This window comes from Lontra canadensis, unplaced genomic scaffold (genome assembly GCF_010015895.1).
Source record: "Lontra canadensis isolate GAN:19392208 unplaced genomic scaffold, GSC_riverotter_1.0 scaffold78, whole genome shotgun sequence".
Classification (NCBI taxonomy): domain Eukaryota; kingdom Metazoa; phylum Chordata; class Mammalia; order Carnivora; family Mustelidae; genus Lontra; species Lontra canadensis.
The window spans coordinates 6,086,462-6,112,748 of NW_022631072.1; the positions used below are offsets into that span (position 1 = coordinate 6,086,462).

At 44.6% G+C, this 26,287-nt stretch overlaps 1 protein-coding gene across 7 annotated transcripts in view; it reads left to right on the forward strand.

The window, feature by feature from the left end:
- Positions 1-1,467, forward strand: part of RMDN2 (regulator of microtubule dynamics 2) — a 67,114-nt gene extending 65,647 nt beyond the window's left edge. For 5 of the 7 annotated variants that reach the window (XM_032881931.1, XM_032881930.1, XM_032881932.1 and 2 more), the window contains 2 exons: positions 45-94; positions 203-418. In XM_032881931.1, coding sequence (XP_032737822.1) covers positions 45-94; positions 203-308 — 156 coding nt within the window. In that variant the 3' untranslated portion in view covers positions 309-418. Of the gene's footprint in view, positions 1-44; positions 419-1,418 lie in introns of those variants that run through there. The other 2 variants (XM_032881925.1, XM_032881926.1) reach the window with 2 other exon arrangements.
- The last annotated feature ends 24,820 nt before the right edge of the window (positions 1,468-26,287 follow it).

Consider the following 26,287-nt stretch of genomic DNA (forward strand, 5'->3'; position numbering starts at 1 on the left):
ATCACTGTGTGAAATTTCATTGTGTACTTGTATTTTCTTTATAGGATACAGATGCACAGAGAGAAGTGAAAAAAATAACCAGTTCCTTGAAGAGGTAAATAAAAGAACTTACTCTTCAACAAATCAGATGTTGTCTACTAAAATTTAAACTCATCCAAGTTGCGTTTTTTTTATTATCCTTTTTTTTCTTTTTTGATGTAAGGGTATTGTGCTCAGATCTGAAGGTAAAACCACATTTCTGCAGAATGCATTCCAATAGTCGCACTACAAAACTAATCATGTTATTTGGAGAAATCAAGTTCCCATAAATGTCAGTACAAAATTATCTTTAAACATGTATGATTCATATTTTTCCTACCAATAAACTATAGTCTTCAGAATATTACTTTAAATAAAATACTTACATCAATTCAACAAAGTGAACTCTAGTAAGTGTTTTATTGCTGCTTCAATGGAGACTTTACAAAACAAAATTTCATTAATGCGGATGATAAGTGGGAAAAATGGGCAAAGGTCATGAACAAGTTGTTGATAGAAGAGGAAAAACAGGAGAGTAAATACATGGTAACTAGTAATCAGAAATGTGAATAAAATTACAGTAAGATACTGTTTTCTCATCAAATTGGCAAGGATTTTTTTCTTTCAAGAGATGCTCAGTGCTGGTCATGATGCCGGGAATTGGAACATTCTCAACCACAGCTGGCGGAAGGGTATTTTGACACAAGCATTTGGTAAAATGTATCCTGAGCCTTAAAAATGTATTAACTCCTGAGTTTTGTAATGTCATTTCAGGGGACTAGTGCTAAAGAGAGAAAGTACAATTATTTATGCACAAATGTTTATAACAGCATTCTTTACTACAGCAGAACACTATGTCCAACAATAAAAAAGCAGTTAACCGTATTAGAATCTAACCATGTGAGAATATAACTACAACAGGTTATTACTTTGGCATTGAAAAAATTACAAGAACTGTGAAATGCACAAAGCATCTTAAGGACAACTTACAAGACAGTGTACATATTTGTATATGTATACGTAGTGTATACCTGTCATCTCATATACACATATACATGGTGTCTCGGCTGTATGAAAATGTGTGCAGAAGAGCATCAGTTGGAAAGACACGAATCTGGTAGCAGTTCCTATTTCTGTGGAGTTGTGGGTTTTTTTTCCTATATTTCCCAATTTTTAATAAACTACAAGGTTGTTGTTTTTTTTTTTTTTTTCATTGAACTTAGCGATCTATAAAGATTCCTCACTACACCTGAACCAGCCTCATCCTGGAAATCAGGTCAGAAGTTGAATTTCCTGCTTGCTATCCCAAAGACACGCATACATTTGTACACTCAAAACTTCGAGCCCTGACCTAGCGATGCCATTTAATCAAACTGAGCCAGATCCTCCCTCTTTTACAGTGACCCATCGAGATACCCAGATCGGTTCGACTGATTCTTGCCCACACTCTGATACCCGGTCTCATGTTGACACCGCTGGCTGGAAGGGACAGGAGTCACAGCAGGTCCCTGCACAGAGCCCTGGTGTCCATAGGCTAGGACACCTCTGGCTCTCTCTAAACAGCTCCAGGAATGTGCCAGTTGAGATGGTGATTGTCACTAGCAGCAAATGACAGAATCAACCACGTTGTGGGAGCAGCTCATCCCAGCAGAGAGCAGTGCAGAGACTTCTGCTAGGAATTATGAGAGACATCTAAGCGATCTCCGTGTGTTTTAACAAAATTCCTGTTGGGTCCCTGGAGTCAATATGCCTTCAGGGGACAGATTGATGTCCCTTGGTTAAGTGATCCTGTTTCTGGATAAGGACCCCAATGGGAGTGTAACACTCCTAAAAGTTACTTGAACCTTTAAAGCATTCAGAATTGTTGACACACTTAACAATTTCTTCAGTAGGATGTTAGCAGAGGAAACCTCCCCCTCGTCATGTTATACTGGATCCCCTTCATGCCATCTGGGTCACGACGGAACAGTCTCCACATTCAGTCTGCCCCCGTTAAAAGCAGAGTCTTTTTCTCAGCTCGCAGCACTGTTTTACTTCTGCAGTGAACTTCGCACGAAGGGAGTCATGTGAACTGGCTGTAGCTTTCTTTCTTTCACTCACCACTCGTGCTGCTGACCTGGGAGAAGACAGAATCGCTCCAGAGCCCTTCCGGAATGATTTCTCCCGGGGGGTCCCTAAGGCCAAGCTAGTGACGCGTCAGCCACCACAAGCAAAATACGCAGACTCCTAAACTCCATGCAGTTTGCAAGGTTATCTTTCTTACTGAATAATGAATGACCTTCGCTGGAACGTGAAAAACTCCATTGTGCCTAACGGTTGTCAAAAAGCTGCTCCTTTGATAATATTTGTATGATTTTGAATTATAAAAAGCGGTGTTAACAGCTGCATGTGACCATGGAGACAGTCTTCTAGACCAACCTTCTCATTTTCCTTTCTCATTTAGATCAGAGTCTAAGCTCTGATGCATAATTCACATGGAAGGGGTCAGGGAGCTGGGGACTGGCCAAGACAGGACTGGGTTCCAGCTCTCGGAATCTCGTGCTTTCTGCCCTCTTCTCTGAGCCCAGGACTTTTTACATTTAACTGATTGGAGCCCAGCCTGTCGGTGGTAGCTTAGGGGCTCTGGGAATGGAAACACTGCAGGGTATTAACCCGTGGTTCTGCCTATTTCGAGGGCTTCACCTACCACAGTGGCCCGGTGAGAAGGAACATTTGGTATTACCCTATTTACAGACGGGGCAGCTAAAGCAGGAGGCATTAAATACATACGGGATGAGATTTGAACCTGGGCAGTCTGCTCCGGTCCACGCTGTAGTCGGAACCGCTATGCAATCCTGCCAGCAAATGGGGGTCAAGGGGATGAGGGGTAAAAGACAGAAGGTAGAAGGAGAGAAGGGGAAAAGACAGGAAAGGAAGAAAGGGTTTAGTAAGAAAGGAATGGTAGAGAGAGATGGTAAGGAAAGAAGGAAAAGAAGAGAGCAAAGGTGAAAAAATCTTTCTTTGTAGTTTTTGGATGTTGATACCCATTTTCTGGTTTGTTTCCAACAACCTGTTGTGTATCTTCCCTTATATTAAGTCTGTTTTCACATTCGCCCCCTTCTCCTTTCCCAAGATAAGGAAGGAGGGAAAAGGAGGTGTATCTTGCTGTTCCATGACTTCTGTAGCTCCCAAAGCAGGATTTTGCTCTGGGTACCCAAAGTCATATCCTAAGTTTTTTAAAAATAACTTTATTGGGGTGTAATTGGCATTCCAAAATGCACATATTTCAGGTGGATAAATTGATGTGTTTTGATCCATCTATCTCTATATACATCCCTGAAACCATCACCACAAGATAACAGACATTTCCATCACCCCAAAAGTTTCTTCACACCCACTTGCAACCCCCCCAACTCTCCCTGCACCTCCCATCCCCAACCACTGACCTGCCTTCTGTCACCACAGATTGTATTTTCTAGACTTTTGTATAATTAAGGTTGTACATTAATTAAAACATTAATTATGTTTTCTCTTTTCTTGTCTGATTTCTTTCAACAAAATTCTTTTGAGATTTGTTCATCTTGTCATGCGCACTAAGAGTTCATTCCTTTTTATTACCGGGGGATTTGATTGCATGGATATACCACAGCACTTTCTTTCCATTCACCTGTTGAACATTTGGGGAGTTTCCAGTATTTGATTATCACAAACGAATCTATGAATAGTCATATAAAATTTTTAAGTGGACATATGCTTTCATTTCTCTTTGATAAATACATGGGAGTAGAATGGCCAAATCATGAGACAGATCTCTGTTTAGCATTTAAAAAAATGGTCAGACTGTTTTCCGAAGTGGTTATCCCTTTTTATAGTCCCACCAGCAATGAATCAGAGTTCCACTTCCACCACCTTAGTAACAACACTTGGTATCGTCCTTCTCCATAATTTTAACTACTGTTCTGTGTGCAGCGATTGGGGTCTCATTGGGCCTAATTGGGGTTTTAGTTTGCATTTCCCTAAAGGCAAATTACACTGAGCATTTTTTCATGAGCTTATTTGCCATTCATATATCTTTGGTGAAGTACCTATTCAAATTTTTTGTCCATTATTTTAATTGAGATACTTGTTTTCTTTTTTATTGAATTTTGATAATTCTTTATATATTCAGTATGATAGAAGTCCTTTATTAGATAGGTAATTTGCCACTGTTTTCTGTCTGTCTGTGGCTTGTCTTTTAATTTCCTTAACACTGTCTCTGACAGGACAAGTTTTTCATTTTGATGAATCAATTTATACTTTCCTGTATGTTGTTTTCAGTGGTATATCTAAATATCCTTGCTTAATATGAGGTCATAAAAATTTTCTCCTATATTTTCTTCTAAAAAGTTTATATTTGAGGTTTTACATTTAAATCTGTGATCCATTCTGGGTTAACTTTTGTATACGGTGTGAGGTACGGATTGAAATTCATTCATTGTGTATGTGGATACAGAATTGTTCTAGCACCATCTGTTGAAAAGACTATTGTTCTCCCACCAAGTTGCCTTTGCACCTTTGTCAAAAATCCATTTTCCACACATGTACATACTTTCTATTTTGATCCATTCATCTATTCCATTGAGTATTAATGCCAACACCACACTGTTGATTACTGTAGTTTTATATTCTCTTGAAATCAGATATTGTTATTCCTCCAGCTTTGTTTCTTCTCAAACTTGTTTTGGCTATTCTAGCTTCTTTGCATTTCCATCGAAATTTTAGAATCAGTTGTTTAATTTCTTTAAAAAAAAAAAAAAAAAAGGTAGGATTTTGATGGGCATTTTGTTGATCAATTTGTCTCCTCAACTCAGGGAGATTGTGGGACTCCTTTCAGGCTCCCCCTCTGTTCATGGTCGTCTGGAAACTCTCTTTAAGCAATAACCCTGGGCAGATACAGGGCTTATCCTGTTTGTTACAATCTCTCGGGGGTTACTGTCCTTTCTTTCCTACTCCATGAAAACCATTGATTCATACATTTTGTCCATGTTTTGGATTTTGGAAGGCAGCTATGCTCACCACTATACCACCAACGCTGCACTCATGTTTTGGATTTTGAAGAACAGAAATTGTAACTTCAGGAACACTTGTCACTCTGGAACACTTTTCAGTCCTCCAAACCATTCTTTTGTATACAGAAAACTTAAACATATTAAATTGTTTCTTAAAACAAGTTTCTATAATGTTCAAATGTATCCATTCTATAATATAAAACAAGTTGAGCATCTGTACTATGAACTTAATTATTTAATTACACTTTGGTTTACAACTCAGATAATTTGTTTTTAAACAGCATTTTTACACTTTGGCAAATAAAGTTTGCATATGAAGAATTAAATTATACCTTTCTTCCTCCTTCAGTACTTTAGATTTACACAACCCTACTAATTTAAATTTGGGAAACTTGACTGGGAAAAGAATCTGCTGAAAATTACAAGTAGAAACAGCATTAGGAATTATTAATGTCACTCAGCTGTGCTGTTCACGGAGCCCTCAGTGGGCAACTACTTCCTGTCAGGTAGACTAGTCGCACCATGGTGTGTATGGAATCATCTGGAACCCAACATTGGTTGTCCTAATTTTTAAAAGGTCCCAGTCAGGAGTGCCTGGGTGTCTCAACTGGTTAAGTGTCCAACTTTTGGTTTCAGCTCAGGTGGTGACCTCAGGGTCCTACACTCGAGCCCCACGTTGCAAACATCTCTCTCCCCAGTTGAGGCCTGGCACAAGTGACAGAAGCTCCACCATAAATCCTTCCTGCTCCACATTTCTAGATGTGCTCTCTCCTTCCTCAAAATAGCAAGGCACTTTTTGTGTCCTTTGTCAGCCTGACCAGCCATCAGATCTTCAGCAAGGCGAGGACAAGGACCATGTATTAGTCACTTTTCTATTGCCTGTCTGGCTGTCTGCCCTCAATTAACACGTGTTCAACTAACTCAAACAACTCAAGAAACACAAAAGCACTTCACAGCTCCTAGGGTTCCTAAAAGTGGAAATTAAAGGTCACTTCTGCCCTCGGAGATGATGTGACAGGGAACAAGCAGAGGGAAGGAGGGGAGAGCAGGGCAGGAAATGGATCCACCCTGTAGCTCAAGGGCTAGGCCAGAGGCAGTAAGTTCAAGGCAATGCCAAGACCAGTCCTTGACTTCAAATTCCTAGGACTCTCTTATTCCCCTAAAAACAACACAGACACGGGAATATTCCTTTTCTTTTTTTTTTTTTTTTTTTTAAGTATAGCCTGCATTGAATGGAATGCGGACTATATTCTAGACTTAACCATGGTGGCATTTCTAAGACCCAGTTGCTATTTTTTTTCTTTTTGAAATTTTAATTCATATTCCATTTCCAGGCTTCAGTTTGCAGTCTCTTGGTTTAGTAATAAAGTGACTCCTGCTGTACCCCAGTGTGGAACTTAAAACGATTTAGAGTGGTGGTGACAGAGGACTCTTCCTAACAGCCACCTGGTGAGAGCGAGCACTGCTCTCGGAGGACACTTAGCCCTTGGTGCTTCCTGCTAACAGATTGGTAAATTTTTGAATGAGATATTTTTATTGCTTTCAGAACCAGTCCCATAGCATGTACATCTAGTGATACGACATATACTATGTTTATAACATTGTAAAAGTTGTCTTGGGAATGCGAAAAAAACAAAAACCGAAAAAACGCTCCTTTGTATTCATATCAAACTTTCACTTTTTCAAAGTGTTAGCACCAGATGTAACATTTCGTTGCAAGCCTTTTACTTGCTGAGGTTGGCAAGGACTGGTGCCATCTTAACTTGACCATGAGGAAACCGGAACGAGGTTAGATTTTCTGGAAGTCACATACCTAGCTAATGAGATAGTGAACACCGGACCCTGGGGCCCTGACTCCCAGCCCTGGTGTGTGCAGTAAGGGAGGAAGTCATATTCAGATCCATACAGTCAGCTTTAAACCATTTTAGATTTAATGTACTTAGGAACTCTTTTTCCTTTGTTTTTATTTACCTAAAAAGTGCCTGTGGCCGTCTATCTTTTGTTTCTCAAAACAAAGATAGAATTCTTGAAATTCATGCAATTGTTAATTTAGCCAACCACACAAGTATCTCCCACAGTGGGGGAAATGGTTCATTGGAAAGGAAAACAGTAATTAAGATGGGCTTCAGATAGGGAGTTCAGTGTCCATAGAATATAAAATTCATAGGAATGTCCTGGAAAGGTGCCTTACTCTACTCAGGGAACAATTTACGTACATCTGGTGGCGGTAATTTCTCTACAAGATGCTGCTCACAGTCATACTTTGTTTCCGTTTTAATTTCAATGTAATTATGTGAATCATCACTGTTCCATAACCATAATTTACATTTCAGAACATACTTAGCGGCGATTATGATCTATCTCGCAGTCACAATCCCCCCCACCAATCTAGACTGTTCCAATGTGGCTCACTGAGTTGGCCGAGCAGCTTGGGGATGAGGGGAAGTTTATTTAGATTTTCCCAAACTTAGTAATGCACAATGAACCCCTGATTTCTTTTCAAAGAGGATAACTTGCTGGGGGCACACAAGCAAAAGCTGCCCATCTCCTTCTGACCTCCCACCTTGTCTCGAACTGGAAATGCTCTCGGAGCAGGGACCACCTTCGGGATGCACAGGGCCCAGGAGGAATGCTCTTCCGAACCACAGTTAGCTAGACCCCAACTTAAGTGTCTTATTCAAGAGAGGAGCCAGTGAACTGAGTTGGGTCTCAAAAGAAACATCCAACCAAGCAGACCACACCATGGCTGCCAGGCTATGACTCAGCCGCCATCTTTGTACAGCACTGGGGCAGATGTGGGGCTGAGCTGCTCTCTGTCCGTCATCCCCCAGGCCTTTTTCAGAAGCGTGTGCTATCTCTCACTGGTTCACCTGTCCTGAAAGTCCATTCTTCAGAAGAAGGGCCTCCCCCTTATCTTCTTACTTCTTGTAAACGTTACATACAACCAAATGCATTCATGTGAAGTGTACAGTGTGATGAGTCGGGACAAATTTATACACCAGGTTAAGCCCTACCACAATCGAGATATAAATATGTGCATCACTCTGGAAGTTTCCCTTGTGTCCCTCTAGCCCGCACCCCAGCCTCAGGCAACCATAAATCTGCTTACTGTCACTATAGGTTGTTTTTGAGAACATCACATAAATGGAATCATTCCTTCTATGAGCACATTTTTGAGATTCATCTGTGTTTTCAGGTGTATCAATAAATAGTTCATTCCATTTTGTTGCTGTGTAATACTCATAATTTGAATGTCATAAATCGTTTGTCAATGCACCTATCTGGGGTTGTTTGCAGTTTGGGGTTATTATGAATGAAGCTGATGTAAACATTCATTCACTAGTCTTTCAAGGACATGTTTTTATTTGGAAGGAGGAGGCAAAACCTAGGCATGGAATTGTCACATGGTAAGCATATGTTCGCTTTACAGGAAACCACCATGTTGCTTTTCCGATGGCAGCACCATACTGCATTCCCCTCAGAAATGAATGAGAGTTCCCGTTGTTCCACATCCTCACAAGCACTCGGCACAGTCAGCCTGTCTTCAGTTTTAGCCATTCTAACGACGCATGGCGGCATTGCATTGTGCTTTTAATTTGCACTTCACTGACTGATGACTGAGCATCTTCTCATGGGCTCGTTGTCTATCTTCTTCCTTGACTCAGTTGCTCTGACTAGCAGATGGCACTAAACTCAAAAATCCTACAGCCAAAAACATCCTTCTCACTTGCTGGTAGCTTGTCATTTTTTCCTTCTTGCCTTAACACTGGCAGCACATAAGGAGGCTGACAGGAGCTCTGATTTGCTCCCTGCCCCAGGATGAGGTCATCAGAACAGACCTTCAGATGAGCAGGTAGATGGAGCCTGTGACATTGGAACAATGCTAGGAGAAGGAAGAGAAATCCTAGGTCCTTCTTCCCCCGCTTTGCTCCGCTGTACTTACAGACACCCCACGGACACAATCCCAACAATCAGTCATGAGTTTTCTGACCTCTTATAACACAGTCCATGTTATTTTGTTATTCAATTGTGGTTTTTTTTTTTAAGATTTTATTTATTTATTTGAAGGTAAAAGCAGGAGAGATCACAGAAGGAGGAGAAACAGACTCACTGCTGAGTGGAGAGCCTGATGCGGGGCTCGATCCCAAGACCCAGCTCAGGCCATGAGCTGAATGCAGACGCTTAACCGACTGAGCCACCCAGTTGCCCCACAATTCTGTATTTCTTTGAATTGTTATTGACTCCATATGCACATGTATTCACTCCTTAAATAGATTAAAAGGCACTCCATTTTATCCTGCTTCTGTGTTCCCGTGGTGCTCAATGAGTACTTTTTAAAAGGTTGAGTTAAATTTGCCATTTCGACATATACGTTTATTTTATATATATGTACACACACACACACACACACATATATAAACATATATGTATATATGTATATATTTAGAGAGAGAGGAAAAGAGAAAGAGAATAAAAAGAAGGGAGAGAGGGAGGGAGAGAGGAACATGGAGGGAAGGAGGGAGGACGAGATTGAATTTACTCTAGATTATAGTCATTCCATGTGGACTCAAGCTTTTCATCTCCAGGACTTTACAAAATTCCTCCCCCGGCTCCCTACTCTTGTTGACAATGTAAAACAAACCACAGTTAGCCTGGGAATTATCTTTATGGAATAAATCAGCATATTGTTTTGAGTTTTTGTACTGCATGTATTAATTTTAAAAAGAACACGTCTTGGTTCAGTAAAAATTTGCAGAAAACCAGACATCCCATAAAAAGTATTTGTTGTTTGAGATGTTTATCCCTCTAGCCATCTTTTCCTTTTTCTATGACTACAAAGAATACTTGTGTTTCTTTACTTGTCAGAATCATCTACTCAAGAAGACTTCCAGCAGTGGCCCTGAGAGGAAGTCCCACTGTGCTGAAGCCATGAGTCATTATGAAGTCTGGTTCCCTCCCATCCTTTGAGTGGTCTGCACATAGGTGTGTCACTACCTTGCCTCTGCCAGAAAGAGCATCTTTCAACCAGGACACACTCTTTATCCAAGGTGTGCTTCAGAGAGGCAGGACCCAGGCCACACAGGCCCCCCTCCCTCCTTCCTCTGTCATATTATGATGCCTCCACGCTTGGGGGTGTGACCGGGGAAACCCAGCATGTTGTTGCCTCCCTGAAACCATCCGATGTAGAGAAAGACATTCAGAGGGGCAAAGAAATCAGACTTTTTCAGAGATGAACTAAGACCTTCTAATGATCGATGCTTAATTAGCCAATCTTCCATCAACTGATAAGATAAACAACATCCATTACAATAAACCTAAAGCATTCAAGATCTTTAAGTGCCTTCTGCGTTTGAAAAAAACCAAAAAGTTAAATTATATGTGGTAAATGTTAGTATTTTAATATAAGTAATTTTATTACGATCTTACAAGCCCATTGTCTCCAAGCTTCTTTGATTACATGCCTCAGGCAATCAGTTTTTCAAAGCTGGCATCCCCAACATCTTTACATTCATTTATTTATAAATTACAAATATTAAAACTCTACTAACATATTTATGATAAACACACACACATATAGAACTTTTCAAAGTATAGGATTGCCTCCTTTCTTGATTAAAAAAGAAATTCTTTTAAAAAAAAAGACTTTCTCAAAATGATAAAAAGATATATTTATCTGAGTCTATCATGCTACTAACACAGAATTTAGAAACCTTTGTACTGAAGTCAGGGCCAAGACAAGAATGATATTATCATTATTATCACTTAATATTGTTCTGGAGGCACTGGCACTAATTTTTTTTAAAGATTTTATTTACTGGGGCTCCTGAGTGGCTCAGTCTGTTAAGCGTCTGCTGTTGGCTCAAGTTATGATCCCAGGGTCAGGCTCCCTGCTCAGCGGGGAGCTGGCTCTTCCCTCTGCCCCTCCCTCCCCCACTTCATGTGCTCGTACTCTCTCTCTCTCTCTCTCTCTCTCTTTCACTTGCTCTTTCTCAAATAAATAAGTAAAATCTTTTTTAAAAAAATATTTTTAATTAATTTATTTAGAGAACCTGAGCAGGGGAGAGGCAGAGGGAGAAGGAGAGAAAATCTCAAGCAGACTCCAGGCTGAGTGCAGAGCCGTGTGGGGCTCGATCTCACCACCCCAACATCATGACCTGAGTGGAAATCAAGAGTCAGACGCTTGACCAGCTGAACCACCTGGTACTAGCCCTGGTACTAGCTCTGATTTAAAAAGACAAATAAATTAGAGTCCATTTGGAAGTACTATATTAACAGAATATAATAAATATTGTTATTTATGTAGGTAAATCAACCTGTATGCACAAAAAACCTGAGAGAAGTAGCTAAAAAACTATTTTCAAACATAAGAGAGTTTACTAAGACAGTGCAGTGTGTGGAGATCAACAGCCATCCCCAGTACAACAGTTAGTCGGAGAGGTAATGGAAGGTAAGCCCTTATCGACTGTAACCACCAGACAGAATCAAATCCCTAGCAGTAAAGTAAGAACGTGCCTGATGCACAGTGGAAATCTAAAGTCCTCAAGGGTTTGAACAAGTAGAAAGACCTACTGCATTCTGACTAGAAGACAGCATTCTGGAGTTACCAAAGCTTCCTCAGTCGATCTACAAATTTAGTGTAATTCCCGTTAAAATTCCAACAAGAGCCTTTCCGTATCCTAAGAGTCATATAGAAAAACAAGAAGAAGAATAGTTGGGAAGACCCTGAAAAAGTCAAGGAAGGAAGGGCAAACAGATAGGAAGCAGATATTCCTACCAGATAGGAAAAAATGGAGCCTAAAGTTCTAAGAATGAAAGCAGTTTTGTGAATGAATCGATGACCCATCAGTGTGGAGAGGCTGTAAGTACACCCAGATACACGGGTCAATTGAATATAAATCAAGGGGGCACGTAAAAGGGATTGTGCAGTAAAGGAGCCCTTGGAAGAAAAAGAGGGTGGGAGAGATGGACAAGAGACCCACCCCCCCAAACCATGGCACAGTGACTCACTCTGGGCATCTCCTGGGTCACAGGGAACCCGCCCTCAATTCCAAGCATCACCGTGTCAGGAGCTACAAGGAAATGTGGAAAAAGAGCTTCCCTGGGCACACATGCAGGGGAACCTTGCTGATGAGCCCAACCTGAGGATAAAGAAAGAGGTGCCTGTGATGGAGAATCACGGAGATCTCATCACAAAGAGATGGAGGTGTCACATGGGGACAGCCACCACCTGCAGGATGGTCTTACCAGGAGCCCAGAGGTAGGGCTCCGTATGCCCAACAAGCCAAGTACGCGTTGTTGGTCTGCTGTGCCCAGCTCCTGGGCTTCCCTCAAGAAGAGCATGAAATGACAAATGCGAGTACACTTGGCAAACTCTGGTCACAGACAAGTGTTCACTTTGCCTTGAGTCTGGCTTGTAACAAGCACGCCCCTCGCCGTTGTCCCCTATCCTTTCTGAAGGAGCCACAGGATTTGTAGACCCAGCAAGAATCCAGATCCCCTCCCCCGAAGAAAGTTAAGGTTGGAAGCCACGGAATAATCAGCACCCTGTCCAAACTCAGGGCCCGGGGAGGCGCGTCCCCCTCCCCCACCCAACCCAGGGGCGTCCTGCTTCATTGGCCTTCCTCTTGGCAAGCAGCGAGGCGTCGTGAGGAACTTGATGAAAACACAGAGCTCCAGCCGGGGCAGGGGAGCAGGAGGCTTTCCTGGAGGTGGATCCAACATCAAAGCACTCTTCTCCGAGCGGACTTGTGTAACTCTTTAGCTGGTCTGATAACACATACAGAGACAGACTCTTGGTTTCCTGCGGGGAGAAATCAGAGCCAGAGATGTGCTGGACCAGGCTGGCAGACATGCAGAAGTCTGATGGGAAGCAACTGGGCCAAAAGTCCACAGGGCTGGTGGCCACGGCCACTTTGGGGGTCCTGGTGGCTTCATGATCTATTTCCAGAGAGAGTAGGAAGGGGGGTGCAGAGCAAAGTGCATAGGAAAATGTGCCGCCTTATCCCCGGAGAACATTGATTTTCCATCAGTCGAGGCTTCCAGGGAAAGGTGGCATGATATAAAAGAGAAACCAGTACAACGTTCAGAATCTGATTCCGATCCAGACCCGCCCTCCCTCCATGCACAAAGTTGCACCAGTGACTTAAGCTCAGTGAGCCTTCGTTTCCCCCTTCATAAAATGGTGCTAAAAATTCTGACGATGCAAGATTTTGTGAGAAAGTTTAAATAAACGCAAGGAAAATAATTGGCATTGGGACGTGGAGAGGATTTCTCAGCTTCCCTATCTTCCCGGGATGTTTCCACATTGTTTTTTATCCCCATAACCCTGTCCTCTCCCTGGAGTGCTTGTCAACTCGGCCTCTAGATTCTGGTTGTTGAGCAAATGTCTGCAGAGACACGCCCAACCACGAGCTCACGGCCCCATAGCCCAGAGCAAGGGCCGGACGGCATCCACGGACTCTGTGCGAGTCCTGGGGGAAGACAGCTCGCTGCTGCCACAACTGCCACACGCACACTCGCTGGGGAATCCGCATCGGGTCTCAAAATGAGTTCAGAATCCTGGTGTGTCTTTCCCGAACTCGCATATTGTGTTTGATCACGTTTTCGGGCTCCCATTAGTGGCCGAGAGCTTGAAAGAAACTCAAGGCAGGAAACTCACAAACTGCTCACGGAAGACACTGCGTGAAATGCTTTACACCCTCTGGCTCTTGTCCTCCACCCCCCACAAGGCCATCATGCCCATTTTACAGGTGGTAAAACACAAGCTCCCCGAGGCTCAATAACTCCCACAGTGTGACAGACTTTAGTGCCCGCCTGGGCTGGGAGTCATTCCCAGAAAGACCAGAAAGAGAGGTGAAGGAATGAGAATTGCAGGAAAAGATTAAATGCAATACCTTGGAGAGTTTTGTAAGCCTGTAGAGCTCTGGAACCTACGGTTTTTTTGTTGTTGTTTTTTTTAAAGATTTTATATATTTATTTGACAGACAGAGATCACAAGTAGGAGAGAGAGATGGAGAAGCAGACTCCCTGCTGAGCGGAGAGCCCGATCTGGGACTCGATCCCAGGACCCTGGGATCATGACCTGAGCCGAGGGCAAAAGCTTTAACCCACTGAGCCACCCAGGCACCCTGGAACTTAGGTGTTTTGCCTTCACTTGCAAGTTGGGCATCCAGAATGCTGGCTGTCTTCTGTCCCTTGTCTCCTCTTCATTCTCCCTGTTCCCTTCTTTTTTTCCATTTCTTCCCGCAGTTAGACCACGGAAGGCACTTACTGCCTCCGGTTAGCCAGTGGAAATCTCCTGATCCCCGAGGAAGCCCTTCACAGACTTTCCACTTGAGGGCCTCAGTCTGGCCTTGCGGGGAACCGGGGGTGGCCTGGTCCCTGGGGCGTGCTGGGAGCCATGGGCAAGGCCGCCGCTAGCTGCTGGTCTCTCTGCACCAGGCGCTTGGGCCTTCCTTCCCTTGGGGAGTTTTGGTTTTTCCCAACAATCAAATAAGCCGAGCGTTCTGTGTAACTGGTTCGGTTATCTTCGTACTTGGGGGAAGGAGCCAAGGAGAAAACCGATACTCCGTGTTGTGTAAGCTTTTTTCTGGGAAATTCAGCACTGTCTCCTGCGTGGCTCAGGGCTACGGCCCACTGTCTGCAGCCTGTGCTGGGGGGCCATCTGCGTCTGCAGGCGAGGGGCCCCCGCATTGGGGGGCATGGTCTGCCGGTTCCTTCCAACTTCCTGAGCTGAGGTTCAAGCACACACCTTCAGTCTCCGTACCCACAGCATCTAGAATGAACCCTGCCCCACAGCAGGCACCCAGGGCAAGCATTTTGAAATCAAAAGGAAATGTGGGTTGATGATACTGGGGCCTTGTCAGAACCCCACAGGGTTGAGACTAACAGGTAGACCTCAGGACAGGTAGAGACAGACACTTTGGTCTCACAGACCTGATTGTGGAGTCCGTATCTGAGGACCCGCATCAGGTCTTAGCCTCGACCAGGCCAGCCCTGCCCTGAGAGGTTCTGCCCCCTCAGCACTAGGAAGGTCAGGCCCGTGCTTCTGGGGCCAGTATGTCCCCTAGAAGCCAAGCCAGAAGTGTTGGGGTTTTTTGCACCCAACCTTGATTTGAAATCTTTAAATGATGATGAAAATACAGTAATGGTTTTCTTAAAGCAACGGTTAAAAGCCAGATGCTATTCAACAGTCCATAATACACATAATTCATATATATGTGTGTGATTTTAATGCACATGATTGTCCTGGAAAAGTCAGTCTTCATTTTGGGATTGTCCTTTAGGGTTTTAGTCATTTGGGATTGGTCTCATTTCACAGATGCAAAAACTATTGTCCAGAGAGGCTAACCTGCCTAAGGTCATAAAACTAGTGAGTCACAAAACATGATTCGAACTCAGAGCTGTCTGGTTCCTAAATCTGCAGGTCGGACGTGCTGTCGATGGCAAGTGACAAGCACTCAGAGCATTGCCAGGCACTCCTGTTTTTCCACTTCGTCCTCAGAAGCAGTGACTTCCTTTACGTGAGGGGCACAGTCTCTCCTATGTCATCCCGGCTCCTCCGAGACATCGTTTCTGTGTTGCTGGACCAGTCCCCCTTTTCACTCCTGCTGTTAACCTGAAGGCCCCACTTCCACGCATGGAGGAATCAGGTTTGCTGACAGATGAGGCAGGACCCCTCTTCCTCCCCTGCCACAAAATCATCCACTGTCTGAGGCTGAACCGTGTGTTCCCTGAGGAGTCAGGAAGGAGAGCAGGGAAGGACCCGAGCTGGCCCTGCCCTCCCGAGACCCTAATGCCTCCTGTTCCACTCCCGGCCCCCAGATGCCAAGGATCAGACCCAGCTGTGAGAAATCAAGAAGACAAGGAAAGGGAATGTGCCCAGCGCCGTGTCTGACAAAGCCACAGCCAGCCCTACTGGCCTCCCTCCCACCTCCCAGGAGCCCCTCCTCTCCTCAGGCTGTCCCGCCAGGCCACCCTCCCAGCGGGGCGCCCCGCGCTTCCGGCTCAGTCCACAGTCATGTCCCAGGCAGGTGAAGACCCTCGCCCTCTGGCACCTGGCGGACAAGCAGGGATCAGCAGGTTCAAGTTGGGGGAAGGCCAGCGTGGGTCGGGAGGACAGAGAAATGTCAGGAGTTAAGTTGTAGAAAGACTTAGGATGTAATCTTTCTTCACAGATGAGTGATTCCTATGTGAGCATGTGTGTGTGCGTGTATGTGTGACTCAAGGGTAGCAATTTAAATTTGAGATCTTATTCCCTCCATTTTACACATGAGGGGATGGCTACTTAAAGAGGTTAACTTGTGGGGCGCCTGGGTGGCTCAGTGGGTTAAGCCTCTGTCTTTGGTTCAGGTCATGATCTCAGGGTCCTGGGATCGAGCCCCACATCGGGCTCTCTGCTCAGCAGGGAGCCTGCTTCCCTTCCTCTCTCTCTCTGCCTGCCTCTCTGCCCACTTGTGATCTCTGTCAAATAAATAAATAAAATCTTTAAAAAAAAATAAAGAGGTTAACTTGCTCAAATTCACACATTTCTACAAACTGACAGAGACTAGATTTGAACCCATGATTTGACGAAAACGCTCAGCCCCACATTACAGGAGCTCCGTGTCCCTGGCCCAGCGTCTCCACGAGCGGTGCGTCCCACATTCCACTGCCTTCTGAGGGTCCTCACTCCTACAACTGGCTCCCTTCTGTCCTGCCTCACCCCCTCTTCTCTCTGTAGGATCATGGGGTCCAGCATACACACCTGCCTAAGCATGACTTACTCTGACAAAGTATGTCCCTTGACGGTACATCTCCTTCCTCACATCCCCCCTTAGAGCCTGAATTTCTCTGATTCTCCTCTTGTGTTCATGAAAAGGCAAGCAACATCACCAGCCCATTACATTGTTTGCAGCTCTCAGATGTTCTCATAGAGTCTTTAAAAGCCCACGGGAGGGGCGCCTGGGTGGCTCAGTGGGTTAAAGCCTCTGCCTTCAGCTCAGGTCATGATCCCAGGGTCCTGGGATAGAGCCCCGAGTTGGGCTCTCTGCTCAGCGGGAAGCCTGCTTCCCTTCCTCTTTCTCTGCCTGCCTCTCTGACTACTTGTGATCTCTGTCAAATGAATAAATGAAATCTTTTTAAAAAAATTAAAAAAAAAAAAAAGCCCACGGGACCTCTGTCCTGGCTGAGGGAGAGGCAATTTAGTCTTTAATTGGGCAGAACAGCTGCCCTGGATATCCTACCGTGGTTCAATTTCTAATAGAGCTCCTGGTCACCCCAATATGAACTTGGAACCGAGCGAAGACGTGACCCTGCATGAAGGGCACATGGATTTCTTAAAGTAAGATCAGAGGGCCATTCACTACGTGGCTTTGAGTGACGACCATAACCTCTGCATCCACTGTATTGGAATAATCACATGTTGTTCTGTTGAATTATTGTGATTTGTGTTGTTATCTATAGGATCTATATAAATAAAAAACCAGGCCATCAATATAAAAAGACCCTAAAAGGTTGGGACCACTCTGAGAGCAAGCCGCTCCCTTGAAAGACATGAGTTTAAGAAATTGAAATCAGTTCTTATTTAATTTTGGAAGATTAGGCCTAGGATTGTTACTTATGGTTTCCCCCCAACATGCTTAATCGGAGCATCATAATTTGAAGTCAAATAGCAACTCTTAATCTGAGCCTAGTTTCCCAGCTGTGAAAAAGATTCGCCCAACTTCAAAACTCAAGTTGAATAACCTCCCACCGTGGTTGATGTCTAAGTATTAGAAGGAAATGAGAGAGGGGAGCAGCGTCCAAAGAAGGCTCATGGGTAATCCTGTGCTTTTGTGAATCTTCCACGTGGAAGTATTACCTGGAAAGTATCATGAAGGGTGTGTTGTTTTTAAGGGCCAGAATCGGAGATGCAGAGAGGGAGAGCAAGTTAGAACACGGCCTTGTGGGGCTGGCTGTGCCCCGGGGAGCGAGGCTCTTCAGGAAAGACATCCTCAAGCCCGGTGACAAGGACTAAGATGTCCTTCAGGGCATGAAACCTCATTAGCTCAGGCTTCATCAGTCTGGAATTTATGCAATTAGACCAAGTCTGGTTTGATGTTTATCTTCGATTTGCCAACCGTTTCCTTCAAGGTCACGCAGAGTCATAGCAAAACCAAATTGCCGTGAGAGTGTTGAAGATATAGTTCACCCCTGGAGGTCAGGTGGGATGTGTCTGGAGGTGTTTGTGAATGGCAGCTGTTTCACACACCCTCTGTACAATGCAGTCAAGTGGAAATGGAAATTCTGAATGACCTTTATATCCTTAATGATTCTCCATAAGCACTGATGAGCCCGGCTAAGGATCCTTCTTTGATGACGTCTCTGTCTTCTTATTTTCATCACCAGCAGTTACTGTTTGTCCTGGGGACATGTTCTACAAACTTTTTTTTCTTAATCAGGTCCCAAGAATTAGAGGACCCTGAAGTCAAGTAGAAAATATTAACGCTATTTTGACATAAGCAGGTGGGCAGTGGGCTGGGTTCACCAGCGAATGGATTCCCTGCCATCCTCCGGCCTCACTGGCCATGGGATTCAAATCTGTGTCTCAGAAAAATCACCATATGGAACGGATCCTTGGTCACTAACTCCATGACCGCCAAATCCATAAATGTCAAGGCTCTTTGGAGTACAAAGCACTGGTTCTCAGTCCCAGTTATTATATCTTATTCACTATGAGATTGAAAGTCATTTGTTGATAAAAAAAATAAATAAAGTACCAACAAATACAAATAATGAGTCCCTTAAGAATAAATGAGTGAGGGGCACCTGGGTGACTCAGGCGGTTAAGCGACCATTGGTTTTGGCTCAAGTCATGATCTCCAGGCCATGAGATCAAGTCCCACATTTGGCTCCCAGCTGAGCATGGATCCTGCTTGGGATTCTCTCTCTCCCTCTGCCCCTCCCTGGCATGGTCTAAATAAATAAATAAATAAAGCAGTCAATTTAAAATTGTTCCTACCATAATACATCTTTTTCACTTGACTCATGATATGCTTTTTTGAGTGACAGAAAGAATAGTGCACAGCCCCTCTCACCTAAGACCAAACAGCCCGCAGGTGGCTGTTACTGGCGTATTGTTAACAGCTGAGTATCTCAGCACTTTTAGCTGAAATGTCCTGGGCAGTGCGGGAGGTTTCACGGGAGTTCTGAGAGTGCACAATGTCGACCCCACGGGCCAGAGCAGGAGAAAGCTTCAGCTATGCTGCTGAAGAGAGAATGCAAGCTGTTTCCAGGGCCTCCAAGACTAGTATTTATTTATTCACAGATGCATGAAAAATCAAGATAAAAGTCAGTCTCATCTCATCACTGAAATCGTTCCCAAATAGCACATTACTAACCATACAAACAAGTCCCACTCCATGTGGATTATCACAACCCACAAACATGCCAGATTCATTCATCCAACAGGTATTTACTGAGCAAGGACAAGGCACCATCCTAAGCCCTGGGGACCCAGCAGGGAACCAGACAGACCACCAGGCCCTTCCACACCTCAGCGCCCAGCCAGGATCTTTTCAGCCCCCTTTCCCAGTATCCCGTCTCTCTGGTCAACCCTGAGCATCTTCCCAGGCCCAGCTCACAGAGAACTCCTCTGCAGAGCCATTCCCGACCCTCGCCTCCCCACATTCCTTACGTGAATCCGGTATTTTCTGATTTCTATTCCCCCTGCACTTCATACAAAACCATTGCTGCATCCATCCCACTACTTGCATGTGTCTCCTCGAACAAAGAATAAACACCCCTGGGGGCACCTGGGTGGCTCAGTGGGTTAAGACTCTGCCTTCGGCTCAGGTCATGATCTCAGGTCCTGGGATCGAGCCCCACATTGGGCTCTCTGCTCAGCAGGGAGCCTGCTTCCCCCTCTCTCTCTGCCTGCCTCTCTGCCTACTTAGATCTCTGTCTGTCAAATAAATAAATAAAATCTTAAAAAAAAAAAAAAGAATTAACACCCCTGAAACAGGAAATGTGTTTGCTTTTACAGTAGGTTTTCTCTTATCACAAAATCTAACAGTGTTTAACAATGCTTAGAGGCGGGCGCCTGGGTGGCTCAGTGGGTTAAGCCCCTGCCTTCGGCTCAGGTCATGATCTCAGGGTCCTGGGATCGAGTCCCGCATCGGGCTCTCTGCTCAGCAGGGAGCCTGCTTCCCTTCCTCTCTCTCTGCCTGCCTCTCTGCCTACTTGTGATCTCTGTCTGTCAAATAAATAAAATCTTTAAAAAAAAACAAAAACAATGCTTAGAGGCATAAGTTGGATGTGAATAAATGATCTGAATGTACTAAAATGATATTTGATTTACTCCGCTCTGCGTGGAAGATCCTATGAGAGTTGCTCAAAAGCACACTTCAGAGTGTCCCCTGTGACCATATAAGATGAAGAATTTTGTTTATCGGATTGGTTGTCTTATCTCAGGCTATGCCTAATAATTGTGAAGGGCACCCTTTCAGATGATACGAACTTACAGACACCAAATCTTTCGGGAAGAGGAAAATAAGTAAGAACTTCAAGTCCCAAGACACAATCTATTTCTTTGATTCTGTTCCAGCGATGTTACCGCACCACGTGTGTGGGTCTGAATGTTGCCTGAACATAACCGCTGTGTTCTCTAGTCTGTCATCAGATGCCTACATTTTCAAACAGTCTGGAATATTGCCTCAGTAAAAAAATGCCTGGCACCCGTTTCTGCTCCCGAATGACCTCACCTGGGGTGATGGCTTTGTGGGTTCATGTCTGTCTGTGAAGCAGCCGCAGCCTGCCAGAGCCTGCAGGACGGAGGCCAGGACGGTTGGAGACAGAGGGGAAAGTGGCACCCGGGGAAGTGTCCTGTCAGCCACGATGGGCTGGTAGATGGTGAGGAAGTTACTATCAATATTTGCTGGTGCCTCGAGGCGTCGATGGTACAGACCAGGACTGGCACCCATTTCCTATTAGGGCCAGAGAATAAATACTGTCGGCTTTGCGGTCTCATGATCCGCGTCACTTCTCAACTCTGCCTCTGGGGAAGGAAAGCAGCATAGACAAAAAGCAAATAAATGGATGTCTTTGTGTAAATCAAGCATAACTTGATTTACGGACACGGAATTTTGAGTTTCACGAAATGTGCATGTGTTACTAAATACTATTCTTCTTTTGATATTTGCCAACCATTAGAAAATGTAGAAATAAGTCCTAGCTCACAAGCTAGAAGAAAAAAAAGCCATGGGCTGGATTCGGTCTGTGGGTTGCAGTTTGCTGACCTCTGGTGTGAACCACAGAAGGTCGCATCTGTCTAGACGACAGGTGACCAATGGAGCCCGCTGAGGCTATGCTAGTGGTGTTAGAAGAAGCATTCCAGAAATATTCAAATCATATTCGCAGCGTTAGAGAGCTACATCAGCTCTTTGAAATTTAACTGTTTTCTGTGGAAATAATTGTGCTCCTCACGTGCCTTGTTCCTTTGCCCTGAGTTGAGTTTTCCACTGGGAGCATGAGGTTCCCCACCTGTGAGAGAAGGCCAGGCTGATACCAGTCAGCATCTACCGGCTCCGGGAAGAGGGTAAACAAGCCCAGGTGGAGAATCTCAGAGAGCCAAAAATCACAGTCAATCACTCCTCATCCTGCAATAGAGCTCTTCAGGTCAAGACTTCAAGCTTTGTTCTGCAAGGGGAAGTGGGATTAGGAGAAGATCCTCCCTGCATTGCGACCCCCAGATAGAGGGGAAGAATCAGAGAAGGAACCATTCAAGTGTTGTTAGTTTCCACCTGCTTCCCCCAGCTCCGAGCAAGCAGATGATGTCAGGACCGGAAGTCTTTGTTTCCGGGGGACTTGTTGTCCCAAGGTAGAGGTGAGGGAGAAGTAAAAGCAGAACTTCAAAGCTATGGGAACGATCATTGTTAATCTCCTTGTGTGGAGGTAAGTTTCCCACCAGGTTATGACTGTATCAGGTCCTCTCCTCTAGTTTTCTCAAGGTGTTGAGTGTTTTGTGCTTTCAGACTGAAGTACTGGGCACTTTTCTGTTTCAGATCCACCTCCTCCAAGAAGTCTTCCTTGATTTCCTACCCTGAACTGGAAAATATAAATATTTCCTTCCTTTGAATTCCTCCAGTAATTTATCTGTATCAACCTCAAGGTTTTTGATACATATTTTTCATGTTATATTTATCTTCAGACCCACCTGCTGAAAGAAGCAAGTTCTCTGAATCCTCCCTGTGCAACATGCATAGCTTATCAGGGCACCTTACTCCAAGTAGATGCTAAATGGTTAGCTACCACTTGGATAAAAGAAAAAAAAAAAATCCAACACGTTGACAAACCAATTCACCTATAGCAGCGCGGTTCAATAGAACTTTCTGCTGTGATGGAAGTGTTTTATATCTGTGCTGTCCATGGCAGTAGCCACTACCCACACGTGGCTACAGACCACCTAAAATATGGCTAGCATGACTAGGGAGATGAAGCTCAATTTTTTCAATCTTAATTACTTTAGATTTAAATAGACACATGTAACTCATGGCTATCTTATTGGACAGCATAGGTCTATACAACAATAATTAACCAATTGTGTGTGTGAGTGGATTGTTTATTTGGGGCAGTAATCAGATCCCACAGACGTTGTGTAGAAACCCTAGTGGGATGATTAGATGTCCTACTTCCCAAGGAACATAAAGATGCCGATCCTTACATTCTGTGGAGTGAGGTCCGTTAGAGACAGACGTTAAACCATAAACAAAGCGGAAAGGTTAGGTTTATGTTATATTAGCAGGAAACATGTACCGTGGAAAAGAAAAAAAAAAGAAACACAGAAAATGTAGAGTAAGATAAGGTGAGCTGAGAGTATCTGGTGGGTGGTGAAAGTAGGCTGCATCAAGAAAGTGAGGTCTGGGGTGCCTGAGTGGCTCAGTTAGTGAAGCATCTGCCTTTGGCTCAGGTCATGGTCCCAGGGTTCCTGGGATCGAGTCCTGCATTGGGCTCCTTACTCAACAGGGAGTCTGCTTCTCCCTCTGCCCACTGCTCCCCCTGCTTGTGCTCTCTCTCTTCTCTGACAAATAAATAAAATCTTTAAAAAAGAAAAAAAAAACTGAGGTCTGAACTCGGACTACAGAAAGGGGCAGAGTGACAAAGGAACTGAACCCCGCAGAGCCCAGTGGCGGTTCTGGATCATGGACTGAACCCCTGCCACATGGTCACAGAGAAAATGAGCCTGGAAGGGCCCTGAGGAGGGAAGTCAGTTTTTGGTGGGTTTTGTTAACAAAGCTTTGATTGGTATTTCCAGAACCATCTTGTGAAGTTAAAAATGAAAACTAAGTGGCAAGCAGCCTTGTTCTGCTCTTTACCACAATGAGTTTCTGGAAACCACGCTGGAAAACACGACAGTAAAAAACCAACCTTATTCCTCCACCTCTTTGTCCAGCCTGTGTTTCCCAACTTTTTCCCTCAGTGTCAACGCCAAGTGCTAGGGAAAGCCGCGTGCCAACTGGATTTGCTCGGAGGCTGTGGAAACTGCAGAAGCAGAGTCTGAAGTTAAAATGAAGATTGCTGAGAAGGGCAGTAGGAGAGCCGAGGTGCCCCGTGGCCCCCTGAGGTGGGGCAGCAGTGAAATGGGGGGTCGGAGGGGAGCACCCAAGGTGGCATCAGAAGGACCAGCACAGAGCCTGCCAGCCGCAAGGGAACTGTGTAAGTCTCAGCGCTGGGTGTGACCTGCGCTCTGGTGTCCCAGCACCTGTCTGTCAGCCAGAGCTGACAGACACAACCACGAGGCAAGGCCCCCAGAGAAAGCCTAACCAGCCGCACAGTATGAGACCGGGGATGCGAGACCCGGGACTCTGTAACCCAGACTGCTTGCTGTTCCCCGCAAGCCCACGGAAATCAGGGTGGAAATCCTTTTCAATCAAATACAGTAAGAGTTTCATTCAAGGGCCAGAGGTAGAGTCTGTGAAATATTTCAGAAGAAGATCCATGAAGGGCTCCAAAGCATCAAGTTGAAATCCTTGGTTGCTTAGAAAGTGGGAGAATCCTCAGACCATTCAAACTTGTATTTTTCAAAGCACCATTGCCAAGTACGTTAGCGCTGACATCCTTAGGCATGTAGAGGGCCTGCTCGCTGGTGATTCTCCGGGAGCTGTTTCAGTGCTCCCGGGGGAGGACAATGGAGTCTGGGAGTCAGAGGCAGGAAACGGTCTGGACCATACCGATGCCATGTGGCAAAACCAAAAGCCAAAGCTGCATAAGGGCTTGCCTGCAACATCTGTCATTGGGCGTGTTGAAGTGATTTTATTTCCAGCTGTGGCCTGTGACTCATTAGTGAACTGAATCCATTTAATGAGTTGTAACCAGCCTTTTTTTTTTTTTTTAGATAACTGATTTATTGTCTGAAAATTGTGTCGGTTATTTCCTTCGGAGGAAGAGGATGCTTGTCCTTAATTCTGCTCCTTGCCACCCCCTCCAGAAAGGCCTCCCTGACTATGTATAGAGTTCCCCCACATGCACATACAAACACATGCACTTACACACCCGCACACGGACACACACACTCCACTCTGTTCCATTGGCTTTACAGCACCAGGACACTTACTACTAACTGAAGTCTCCCTCCTTCCTTCCTTCCTTCCTTCCTTCCTTCCTTCCTTCCTTCCCTCCTTCCCTCCCTCCCTCCTTTCTTTTCTTTCTTTCTTTCTTTCTTTCTTCCTTCCTTTCTTGCTTTCTTTCTATCTTTCCTCTCTCCAGGTCCACCCCACTAGAATATCAGCCCCAAAAGCTCAGAGCCAAGTATCTTGATCGCTGTCTTATTGTCAGTGCCCAGAACAGTGCCTGCCACACTGTAGGTGCTCAGTTAACACAGATTTAAATCGCACCAAGTGGCAGGCTCCCACTCTTGACTTTTGGCTGCTGTTGTTCATCGGAAATGCTGGTGTCCTACTTCCCGGTTCTGCTCTGAGGGCCTGCTGCCTCAGCCTACAAGGACTCAACATGCGACCCGGCTTCACACACCTGGACTTGACCTTTGTTCAGTGCTTCTCTGTCTTCCAGCAGCTGCTGTCGTCTCTGCCAACCACCATTCAGCTTCACTGAAGCTCATTTGCACCAAATCTCCTTCAAAAATATTTTTCAGCCTATTTTAATGTACAGCTTAATAAGCTTTAACACCGAAGCTATATTGCCACAGTCAGAAACCCCCCAAAACTCCACCATGTTCTGTAGTCCCAGCCCCCTCTGCCCCAACCCTCAGCAACCTGTGGTCTGCTCTCCATCACTTTAATTTTGTCTTTTGGAGACTGTTGCAAAACTGGATTCATACAGTATGTAACCTTTCGAGGATGGCTTCTTTGACTCATTGGTGTTCCCTCGAGATTCCTCCAAGCTGGTGCGTAGATCTGCGGAGTTCATTGCTTTTTTATTGCTGAGTGTCACTCCTCTGTATGGGTGTACCAAGGTTTGTTTAGCCGATCACCGGTGAAGCACACTTAGGTTGTTTCTGGTTTGGGGTGATTATGAATAAAGCTGCTGTAAATATTAATATAAATATTAATAAAGCTGCTTTTATGTGAATGAATTTTCATCTGTCTAGGATAAATATCTAGGAGTAGAATTGTTCGATCACACCATACCATTTTGCACTCTCCACCAGCAATGTTTGAATGCTCTAATAGCTTCACATTATCTCTAACTCTTATTATGATTATGTGTTTGTTTTTTAATTTAGTTTCTATCAAAAGTTTGTGGTATCTCATTACAGTGTATTTTTAATGAAAAATAATAAAGTAGGTTTGAAACAAACTGCATCACAGAAAACAACGCTAAATACTATATTTTAGATTTTATTTATTTGACACTGAGAGAGAGAGAAAGAGAGAGCACAAGCAGGGGGAGCAGCAAACAGAGAGGGAGAAGCAGACTCCCCGCTGAGCAGGGATTCCTGACTTGGGGCTCGATCCCAGGACCATGACCTGAGCCAAAGGCAGACTCTAAACCAACTGAGCCACCCAGGTGCCCCAGTGAAAGGGTCTGCTATTTTTATGTCAGTATGTAAGTGCACAGTCACACACATAGGTACGTCCTAAGTTATGGTGCAAAATGTATTTTATACTGCAGATTATGGTAAAAAAAAAAAATATTTGAAAGCCACTGTTCCTACCAGAGGAGGAAGACCCAGGATGGCATTTCTGCTTGCCAATCTTCTGCTTGCTGGAGTGAGTTAGGGAGAACCTCAAAACCTTAACTAAGCTCAAACCTACAGCAGGGAGAAG